This window comes from Tamandua tetradactyla, chromosome 4 (assembly GCF_023851605.1).
Source record: "Tamandua tetradactyla isolate mTamTet1 chromosome 4, mTamTet1.pri, whole genome shotgun sequence".
NCBI lineage: Eukaryota > Metazoa > Chordata > Mammalia > Pilosa > Myrmecophagidae > Tamandua > Tamandua tetradactyla.
In genome coordinates this window covers 164123727-164135798 of record NC_135330.1, presented here as the reverse complement: position 1 = coordinate 164135798, position 12072 = coordinate 164123727, and the positions used below count along the sequence as shown (strand labels likewise).

General features: G+C 39.0%; 1 protein-coding gene across 1 annotated transcript in view; it reads right to left on the bottom strand.

Annotated features, from left to right (window-relative positions):
* CLDN10 (claudin 10) overlaps positions 1-11865 on the bottom strand; it is a 144591-nt gene extending 132726 nt beyond the window's left edge. The window contains exon 1 of the mRNA XM_077158538.1: positions 11652-11865. Coding sequence (XP_077014653.1) covers positions 11652-11865 — 214 coding nt within the window. The remainder of the gene's footprint in view (positions 1-11651) is intronic.
* Between the last annotated feature and the right edge of the window lie 207 nt (positions 11866-12072).

Sequence of the window (12072 nt, the reverse complement as noted above, 5' to 3'; positions counted from 1 at the left end):
AGGTCAGTGGCCTAGGGTCAGGAAAAGCTAGCTACAACGTCCAGTTTGGTTGAAGTGGGGAAGACTAGAAAGGAAAGTCAGAACTGTTTTGGTGCATCCTTCATGCTGGGACTCAACTTTTAGTTTGGGAGGCTATGAGGAGTCTTTGATGGAGAGGCAATAGAGGGTTTGAGCTCAGAAGTCATATAGCCTGGCCTTTGAATCCTTCCATGACCACTATTTAGCCATGAAACTGAGCAATATATAACCTCTGGAAGCACTAGTTGCCTCACTATAAAATCTGCAGGATTATAGTATCTGAATCAAAAGGTTACTCTGGGGAGTAAATGGGAAATAAACTGGAGGAAGCTCTGCCTTAGGAGGTTTCATCTGGCAGTGTTGTATAGCCTTGATTAGATCAAGTAAAAGAGCAAAACATATTTCTTTTTAATATTTGATGTGAATCTAGTTTGGCAGGGAAAGCCTGGAGACTGAGCCCAATTAGAAGACCACGGCAATAGCCTGAGTAAGAGACAAGGCAAACTTCCCTGTGGGGCACAGGGAGGACAAGCAGGCAGATTCTATGGGGTTTGACCACAACCTGGTGTAGGGTCTGAAGAAGCAATAAACATGCAGTTTCTAACCTGCACTACCTGGTCAGTGATGGTGCCCAAAGAATCAGAAAAGTCAGGAGGAGGCTATGAGGAGAATACAAAGCCCATAGATGGAATTAGAAAGAAGGGAGAATCATTATAGGAAGCACTGGAATCAACAGTTTGGGACAAGCAAGGTGGAGAAAAAAGTGCTGCCGTAGGAGAGAGGGTTGGAGTAGGGGGAGGGAAGATGTTCTAACTTTGACCAGACACCATTTGGAATATGTGGAAGGTCTTCAGGAGATCCTAACCTGGAGATTAGGTAATACAAACGTGACTGAATCAGATTTAGAGGTTCAAAGAGGTCTCCAAAGGCTGGAATTGTGGCTTGGAACAAACAGCATAATAATAGCTAACACACGTTAACACATTTGCCCTTTCTCATAAGGGAGATACTGCTATCCTCATTTTGACATAGGAAACTGTAATACAGAGAGGTTAAGTGACTAGGCCAAGGACACACAGCTAGTAAATAGTGGACCTGGGATTTAAACAGCCTGGTTTCAATGTCTGTGCTCTGGAAGGAAGTGAGGAAACATCCCATTATGGAGTATTTACAATGTGACAGACACCAGATTTCACCCAAGGGATTACTAAAGAAGCTGGGAGCCATATAAAGAGGTAAGATGATTTCAAATATGTCCTAGTAAAGTCCCTAAAAATGATGGTCTGATGGTAGATCATTTCTAGGCACTCCATAGGCCTGTGAATGGCATTTGAGAATGGTGCTCAAATTTCCTCTCCTGACCCCTGCTCCAATATGAATTACTTCTTGCTGTGGGACTGATAGTAGCAATCTTTAGTTGTCCAGAGGGTCCACATTTCTATGTGTCTGCCTTTTCCTCTGATGCAGCTATTGTGTATAATGTGTGTGAGGTCTCTGCATCATGAGTGCTTTGTGTGTATGTATGTTAGATGTGGAGCCTGCATAGCTGTATACAGGTTTATGTGTGCGCGGTATCTGCCTGGTGAATGTGAGCCTGTGTGTGCCTATGTCTGCACCTGTGCATGTGTGATATTTATGTGGTGACTGTATGGGAAGCGTATGTGTGTGTGTAGCCTTCATGGTGAATGTGAGTCTGTGTGTGTGTGTGTGTGAGATGTGCATGTGGCACCTTCATGGTGTGTGTACAGACTGCATAGTGAATGTGGGTGTGGTATGGTGACTGTGTGGTGAGTGTGTGTGGTGTGTAGAGATGTATGCATGATGTAAGCTTGTGTGTGCACTTAACTGTAAAACTGCATAGTGTGCATGGGTGTCTATGTACATGTGTATATACATTACAACCCCTATAGAGTGAATTTATTTTATGATTCTACATGGAACTGGAGCAAAGGCTGGATGACTGTCCATCCTGGGTAAAGATCACTCTACTACTCCCAGATGGGTCATTGAAAGCACAGGAGGCAGAAGTAGAAACAGCATTGCAAAGGAAAGGCTACATTACTGTACCCCCATCCACATGCAGGGCCCCCCAGAATGACAGCTCTGGAGCTGCAACTGGAAAGGAGAAGATTCCTGGGGAGGGTGCTCTCTTCTCAGTGCTGTCACTGGCATCCCTGACCTGAATCTGGTGTAGACAGAGTCACTAGCATAACATGAATATTTGTTCAGGTGTTGTAAATGGATTCCAGACCATCTATAATAGCATCTGCTGGCTCCTCCTTGTATCTCCATCTTCTACCAAAGGCATGACTGACTGTTTACCTTCCCATTTGCCAACTGGCAGTGGATATGAAACCTACTTTGTTCCTACCCCCTTCTTATTTCCTCCCAAATTCTCACAGTTTGGAGACATATTCCAATAGTCCTTCCCAATGCATGGGGTAGAAGAAGAGCAAATTCTGATGAGGGAGAAGAGAAGGGAGGCAAAGGAAATGAGTTACAGAATGGACAGATCATTAAAGTCCAGAGCTCAGAGTTCAGAGCAGGTATTGGTAAGGACAGAGTGATCAAGCAGGCTGGAATTAGGGGATAGGATGACCATAAGACAGGAATTAGGGGATAGGATGACCACAAGACAGGAATCGGGGGATAGGATGACCACAAGACAGGTCTACCACTGGGAAGCCAGACAGCAGCAGACAGGGCAAAGCAAAAAGACTGAGGTCCAAGTTTACACCGGAAAGTGGGCATCAGCTAATCTCCAGGAACTGGATGGCTGAAGCAAAGAGAGAAGAGCCTGGAGCCAAGGCAGTATCAAGGAAGGGTCTTGAATTAAATCAAGGGGTCAGCTCAGTGTGGACATTCATATAAGTATTACAGAGCAGGCCAAAATTCCCAGCTATGACTGGCTCAAGGCTTGCTGGTGGAAATAAATGAGAACTTCTGGCTATAGTAAGATACGGAAGAAAGAATCTTCCTTTTCCCTTTGTCTACCTCAGTAAAAGTCCACGTTGAATGTTCTGGAGAAAATCAGTCTCCCAGTGTAAGGACTTGTCTGATCTTTATACAAAGATTGTATTTGGAACATAAAACCCAAAAAATATTAATCTAAAGAACTTCAGTTAAAGTCAGGTCCTGTCCTATGGTATCCCTCCTCTCTTGCCCCCATCACTCAGCTCTGTGGCTGGCATTTAGTGATAGGTGACACACCTCTTGGGTTGGTTTATGATCTTTTAAAATATCAATTATACATAATTATATATGTACTATATTCATACTAACATTTATTTATCTATTATACATTATAATATAACCCATATTATAACATTTATTACTTTAACCCATGTTCCCTTTAGGTTGTGAACACATCTCTAGGGCAGAGGCAAGGACATTTTGTTGAAGTGTTCCCAAATGGTACAGAGCCCAGCAGTTGTCTAAAAATATTTAAATCCATATGCAATAATAATAGATTATTAATCTTATCTATTATATAACAATATAGATTTTATATTCACTGTGGACTTTCATATTTGTAATATTAATATGAGGTTTCTATAATGTACATTTATATAATATAGATTTGTAATGCTTCTCTTTCTCCTTGCACATTCAAAGAATCTCATATCTCTTGGGCTGGAAATAACTTTGAAGATGACCTAGTCTGCATTCTCAGCCAATGCAGGAATTATTTCTATAGCCTTTTTAGCGGGCAGTTGTCAGCTGCCTCTGGATGCTTCTAGCCAGTACGTTGTGAGGCAGCCTGTTCCATTGTCGGGCAACTCTGATAGAAGTTTCTTCTTCATAGTGAGCCTAAATCTGACTCTCTAGCAACCTCTACCCCATGGTCCTACTTTTCTTCTACCGACTCCTCCCAGCATATACTTTTCCTTTTTTTTCTAGGTGAAACAATTGCCATGTGAGGTTATTTCAAGACATCTCAGTTCCACAGTTACCTTCCTCTAGACTTGATGGATGTGGTTTATGTCTATGACTTTTAAAGTATGGTACGCAGGAACATAATAATGCAATCTGACCACAGAATACTAAAGGGGGGCTATTAGCTTCCCCTAATTTTAATACACATGCTATTAATGGCACCTAATATATTAATTTTTGTAGCTGCTATATTTTACTGTTGGTTTGTATTAAAAACACAGTTTAAAAAATTAAATTCAGTTAAGCTATCCTCCCACATGCTGTACAAATAATGTTTCAAGCCAAACATTGCATTAAGAATCTGATTGCTCGAAATCTTCATACGTACTGGGAAATACTTTAAAAACTAAACATCTGTTGGTAACTGCCCTGAAACTAGCTTTCTCTATTCTGTTGCATGCCCAGTCTCTAGGTAGGAATCTTCAGAGACATCCCTGACCTCTCTCAGCCCCTTTCAGTCACCAGGTAACCAGGTCTTACCACTTCTCCCTCTGAATATCTTCCTGTCTGTTCCCACTGCTATCCTCTTGGTTCAGGTTTTAACGTGAAATGCTGCAATCTTCCCTCTCCAGTGTATCCTCTGCACTGCTGCTAGAGGGATTTCTCTAAAATGCAAGTCCCTTCAGGTATTCTTTGTTTAAACTGTTCCAGTAGCTTTTGAGCTCCTTCAAGACAAGTCTGAATCCCCTCAAAGAGTCACAAGGTCTCTTTCTGAGTTGCCTTTTATCTAAGTCTGCAGCTCCTAACTAACATCTCTGTAGACAGCTTGTATTTCAACCTTCCTAAACTGCTTGCTGATCCCCAAATGCACTTGGCTCCCTCCTACATTCAAGCCTTTGCTTGTACATGCCAAGCATTGCTTTAAGTGCTGTACACAAATTAACTCATTTAATTTTCACCACCATCCTCTGAAGTGGATAATATTATTTCCATTTTACAGATGGGGGCAGCTCAAATGGTAAGCGTTTTGCCCAAAGTCATGCTGTTAATAAGTGATAGAGCTGGACGAGTCCCTTATCCTAAAATGCCCTCACTTTTTTTCTTCTTGGCCAGCTTCCACCCATCTTTCAAGACAGTTCAAGCACTAGCTTTTCTTGGAACCGAATAATGCAATTTGACCACAGAAGTCTGGGAAGTCTGCCCAGCTCTTGAACTTAACCCTCAGATAACAGTTATCATTCTGGGCTAATTGTCTGCTAAATGGTTGTCTCCTCCTAAGCAGCACATCCTCTGAGAGTAGCCCTATGTCCTATTCCTTGTTGAGTCTCCAGAACCTAGTTTTGTGCCAAGAATTTAATGAATGCTTTTATAAAGGAACTCATTAATGAATAAATTAATTACCTATTTATGGGTCCCTTTTGAAGCTATATTATAGCATGATAGCATTTTGCCAAATCATCAACCTTTGGTAATCAGTTCTTCCTGAACTACAGTATACAAAATCTGGCAGAAACTTAGCTGTAGGCCAGATGGCTCCTCAAAATCAGCTCAATTATCCCAAGCTCATTTAAGAACTACATAACTTTCTGAAATTACCTAAAAGTGCACAGTGTCAGAAAGTTTTACAATTACTAAGCCCAGTCTACTGTTTGCTCTGAATATGTCCCTTGTGTAAGTTTCCTTTAGAATGAGACCAAGTATATTATGAGTAGGTAATGGATTCCATGCAGGGGAGACCAATGGAGCCAACTTGCTTCATGGATGGTCAGATGAGCAATGAGTAGACAGAGAAGCAATAGACACTGCAAAAAATAAACCTGAACTTTTCTACATGAGCTATTTATTAGGGGGAGGCAAACTCTGAGATTAGATGAGCATGTGAAGTCCTAAAGCAGAGCTCCAACAGCAAAACTCTTACCTTGCTGACCTACTATAAATGCATAAAGAAATTTAGTATCCATGCTAGTCTATTTCACATAATAGGATTCTTCTACTCGATCTTCCCCATGAACATTTTTTCCCCCATGAATTTTTGAAATATGTAACTAGATATCACCATTGTCCTCCTCCTCTTCCTCATTATTATCCTACAGATAAGAAAGGGAAACAGAGTAACCTTAAGTGACTTGTCCAAGTTTACACAAAAGATTAGTGGGTAAACACAGGTTCTGGGGATGGTAGAAAATGCTGAACCCTTCCCCAAAAGAGCTATAGAAGACTATACAAAATTATAGAATGTTCTCCTGTGAGCCTCAGTTGTTTTTCTTTGTTGTTGTTGTTTAAAGGGGAGATTACAGAATACCTATCTTTTGGATAAACATAATAGCGCATGAGAAAACATTTTGTAAAAGATAAAGTGCAGTATGCACGCATCTTTTTAAAAGAATTTTTTTAAACATAACAACACACAAACACATACATGCTTACCACATGATCATTCCATTCTTCAATATAATCAGTAACTCACAACATCATCACATAGTTGTCTATTCATCATCATGATCATTTCTTAGAACATTTTCATCAATTCAGAAAAAGAAAAAAGAAAAAATCTCACACATACCATACCCCTCACCCCTCCCTTTCATTGATCACTAGCATCTCAATCTACTAAATTTAACATTTGTTCCCCATATTATTTATTTATTTTTAACCCATACGTTTTACTCATCTGTCCATAAGGTAGATAAAAGTAGCACCAGACACAAGGCTTTCACACTCACATAGTCACACTGCGAAAGCTGTATTCACTATACAATCATCTTAAAGAAACATGGCTACTGGAATACAGCTCTACACTCTCAGGTATGCACGCATCTTAAAAATCATCTGAATGATGATCATTTCACATGATCAAGGTCTTCATTTTCAATATGACAGCTAACTTATAACTGCTCATTGTGTTCCAGGAAGTACTTTACATTATTATTTCATTTACTCCCACACCAACCTTTTTAGGTAAATGTTTTCTTTCCCATTAACAGTTGAGAAGATTGAGCCTCTGAGAGGTTAATTTACTCAAGTTTACATAGTTACTTGAGCTATGCAGAACCGCAATTCAAACCTATATATTAAAATGTCTATCCCCAACTTTTTTCCAGCCCACAGGGCTAAGGATACTAACTGGAGTAAGCATGTGTTAAAATGCAGATTCTGATTCAGTAACTGGAGTGGAGCCTAAGATTCAGCATTTTTAGCAAGCTTCCAGGTGACACTGATGTTGAGGGTCTGTGAATCACACTTCAAGAAACAAGGTTCTAAATCTTTATGTAATTCTGCTGCTTCTTGAAAAGTACTTCTTGAATCTCATCATAAAAATACCTTTGCCCTGTGCTAGAGTTCTTGGTCACATGAAAGGAGATTCCCTCTGCATATATTAGTTGTTAGAGTTGAACTTGGTGAACAATTTCTTCTTCCATTTATTTGATCAATAAATTGTTATTGAGTACCTACTATGACCCAGGGACAGTGCTGGATACTAAAGACACCAAGATAAATATGGTCTTGGCTTTTAAGAAAGGAGCTATTGATGGAGACAAGATGTGCAGAAATGCCTCTACAGAAAGAAAATCCTGCAGCATATTGATTTAGGATTCCAAATCCAATTATGGCTGCTTGGCAGATGAAGCCACACCGGATAGCTCTAGCATCATCTTCACCACCACCAGGCATGGGTTCATCGTGGGCTCCAATTTTATTGGCACAGAGACAAGTTCACAGTGGCTCATCTTGTGCAGATTCTGCTGTGAAAATACAATCCACCTCCCTTGGGGCACTGATTGCACATCTAAACTTATGGCATCATTTGTTGGGACAAGGGCACATGGAACATTTATTAAGTTTCTTTTAGGGGTGAGAATTATGAAAGATAAAACTTTGATTTTTCTGTATGCCTTTTAATAATGTTAAATGCATTTGGAACACAGCAAGAGAAAAAATCTGAAATTAAAATTAACCTTAAGTTTATTTAATGAAATTAGGTTATAGAAAATAGCCCAATTCATGGCATACGAGTTAGGATCTTAAGAGAATGAAAGATAAATGCCATCCAAGGGTGCTGAAATCTATCAAAAGCATTAATATTTTAAAGTATCTAAAGTTACTAATAATTTTCATTCATTGATGTTGTAATTAGTTTGTGTTTATTTATTATTATTGTTTGAGATTTATTTGCTACTGCTAGTTCATGGACTAAGACACATTTTAACTAGAAAGAAATCTAAAGTTATGACATCAGAAGATTTGCAGCTCTCCCTTCTATACGAATAAACACCCAAGAAAACCTTCTTTTGCTTGGCAAATTCCTTTTACCCTCATTCTTATAGATGACTGAAAAGAGACTGGGGGTGGGGGGAGGTGAAGGACTTAGGAAGTGAAGAAAGAAGTTTCCCATTCCTATAGACAGCCAGCATTATTTGACTGTCAGCTTCCTGACCAACGTTTGGTTTCATTCCACTGAAATTCTGGCATCTTCACTTGGGTCATATGGTCATTTGAGGCCATTTAAACCACCCAGGTCATTATGTCCACCCAGATGCACTTAAGATTTCAAATTGGATCACAGCAAGCCCTTTAAGATAACAGATAAGGTAAGAAAGAGAAGGGCCTAATCCCATGAGCAATGATAATAGAGGAGGCTTTTGCAGCTATAATTCTTTGGTGAGCTTCTACTGCAATGTGGTAAAGCATTGTGAACCTTGTGAGCTGAATTTTAGGTTGAAAGATCATTTAAGGGACTCGGAGTCCAGCTCCCTCAATTTCTGGAGGAGGAAATTTATGGATGCAGGACAGAGGGTTTCATTGCTGTAGTCAAGTTTTCACAGATACTTAATAAAAGAGTCAGAACTTGAAGCTAAGACTGCTGAATTAGATCCCAGTGACCTACTTTTGTGTTGCCTGAACACTTTTCCTATATCACTCCTCAGTTCAGGACACTCCTAGCCTTCCTTCAAGAATGCAATTTTACCCCCTTCACAAACAGTTTGTAAATTTCATCCATTATTTATTCATTCAGTCATTTTGCAATTATATTTCAAGAGCCCACTATGTGCCAAGCACTGGGATGAAATGCCAGGAACACAAGGTGAACAGAACAGATCAGGTCCTGCCTTCAACGCCATTATGATTTAACTTCATGCCCAATGCTTCCTAGTTCCAGCCTTCTCCATCAGAATTAAGTGCTTCTCTCCCTATAAGAGAGGCTTTGCTTTCATAGTTAAAACACCCCTTTTAACATTGTCATGAAAGAAAAACAAAGCAAAACCAAACCATACAGGACACAGCCTATAGTAGACTTTGTGTCCGAAGACAGTGAATTGATTTTGAAATTGAATCAAGAAGGTTTTGGGCAGAAATAAGGATTAATTGCAGGAGTTCATATAGAGCTTTGAAATTTATTTTGCAGAGTTGAAATAAATTGTAGTTGTAGGTGCCTGTATTTCTCACAGTAACTGTAAATGTGCCTTTCCCCAGAAGATGCTGGATTACATAAAATCTTTATAAGAATGTAATCTCTATTAATCCAAATGATTTCCCCAAAATCTGTGACTCTATTGAAGCATCTAAAAGAGTTAACAATAAGGTGTGATTCTAGCAATGAAGTTATGTAACCAGCCAGAAAAAAATCCTGGCAGCTTAAAAATGTTCTCTGTTTTTCTTTCTTAGAGAAAGCTTAATCTGGTTTAAGTCTAAGAAGATTTGTCTCAGATTGACAATACATGCTTAAATAGTTTATTATTTTTAAATGTGATATAACCATTTTCATTCCTCATTGGCTTCTGGGTTCTTTTCTTGATTTTGATGTGTGAGAGCCTGTTGGCATAGCTTTCCCAGCTCTCTCAGACTTATACTTTCAAATAGGAATAAGGAAAAGCAATAAGCATGTTATCAGTGATTTCATGTGAATAAGGAAATCCAAATTTGTTAAGTCCCCATTTCCTTTGGAAATATGATCAGTGTTCCTGATGTTGAAAATAGGTTTATATAGTAAATTGTGTCTTTCATAAAGATTCTCTTTAGAATGAAGAAAGTTTTGGAGATTTAAATGGAGATTTAAAGTGATTTGATGTGTTCTAATGGAAGCATTGTCAGCGGACAAGATTCTCAAAGTACTTGTTATATGCAGGGTGTATAGAAGACATAAATTATTATTTTTATTATTGAAGAGCAAGATGCAGAATTGAGAGGATAAGGATTAAGGGTGGAAGATTATTTGGACCTTCAGCAACACTATTTAGTAACAAAATTTCTAGCTCAGTATTTTTTAAGATGCTTTTGGGGAAGTAGCTATTGAAGTCATACATAAATCTACCTTGGTTCTTTGGCCCACTTTGGAAAGAGCCTGAAAATACAGTTTGATAGTAACTTGGTTTCATTAAGGAATAGAGAATGTAAAATAAAATATTAAATATCTTTTTGAACAGATGAGCCCAGTAAAGAATAAAGAAATAGACTTACCCACATGCCATTTCTTCTGCCTGCTGCCCCAGATGGGAAAGGGCAGAGGGGGGCCATGAAGATAGAGCAACCATAAGAGGCATGCAGAGGGACAATGGAACTTCCACAAAACTTTTATCCATTAAAAATTTTCCCTTGTCAGAGGGAAATCTTCTATAGTAGAAGGAATAGTTTTGATACACCCCAAAACAGGTTGAGAAGTTGAGACTGAAGAGAAACATAGCATTGATTCTTCAAATGGACACCCAGAAAAGTACATGTTATTTGAGGGCCTAATGGGTGTATCTAAGCTTGAACACTTCCGCTGATTGTCTCCAGGCTTTAACTAAGTACTCTCTCTTTATCCTTTGGCACTCACTGCAGACTAATGACGTCCATACTTGACACAAAATCCCGTAAAATATTATGCTTTAGTAACTTCCTAGTTAAAATTTTATTTCATTTTCTTTACTAGGGCCAAGGTACAGTTTTGCCATTTGATTGTAGAAAATCTATATTTTATGAAAACCAGGGGCAATTTTAATCTAATAAACCCACTCCTTTTGGTAGATTTTTGAAAGTATAAAATAAACAGAAAGTAGTAACAGATAGTAATTCTAATAATGGTATAAAAGCAAATGGTTGTTTCCCTGGAAGTATCCTGAGGTACAAAATTTTCTTATTTTATATTTTCCCTTTTTAAGATGCACATATTTATAATAGAGTTTCTAGTATGTATAATGATTAAATCTTGCCCACATGTTTGAAAAAATAGTAATACCAAGTACCCCAAAGGGAAAGTTCAAGGCTTTTTTTTTTTTAATTTAACTACTTTTAAAATTCTCTTGCTCTATCAGTAATGCTGGTAATAGAAGAAAAAGATGGAAAAGCCCTTAGAAAACAGAATTCCTTCTTACACTCTCTGTTGTCCTCCGGGTCACATGCTCTTATCACTTTAAATACAAATCTCTAAGAGTGTTCAAATCAATGAGAGCTTTTCCAGCACAGGATAGATGACCTTTCAAAAGGCTTCTCCATGAATAAAGACAAATTGAAACTAGCTTTTAAAATAGGCTAGTCACTTCCACCCTTTTTATAATTCCCATTGGGTATTTCTAAAAGATCTGTAAATTTATTGCTGACTGTTCTTTGCAAATAAAATAATGATTTGATTTTTTTTCAGCCAACACATACCCCATCCAACCTAGGCAAACCTTGGCACTTTAATTCAGTCTCTACAGAATTAACAGCTGCCTGTCCCCATGTGTGTGTGTGGGGGAATGACATTTTACTTCCGTCCCAAACAAAGCTGTTACATTTACCTTCTACTTTGAAGATGGTGAAATGCGGTCGGCAATGGAAAGAACCCAACGCGTTACCTCCGCAGTTCATCCACAGACCCTGGTAAATCCAAGTGGCGGTGATGACAGATGATGCTCGGGTGGTTACTTTCCATTCATTGGACACAGTGGCAGCAACGAGAGCTCCGAACCCAGCGACACCAAACACCAGAGCCACGATCTGTGCCCTGGACATGTCGCTCAGCCTTCTCCCGTGACACTGTCCAGGCAGAGAGAACACTTTCGTGGTCTAGACATGCAGCAGACAAATAACACTTGGACAAACGTTACAGCAAGTTAATGTAGGTAGGTGACAGTATTTCATGCTCATGTGGCCTGAGGAAGTATAGGAGTTGAGGGTGAAGTACGATTTATCAATGGTATTTCAGAGATAGTTTAAGAT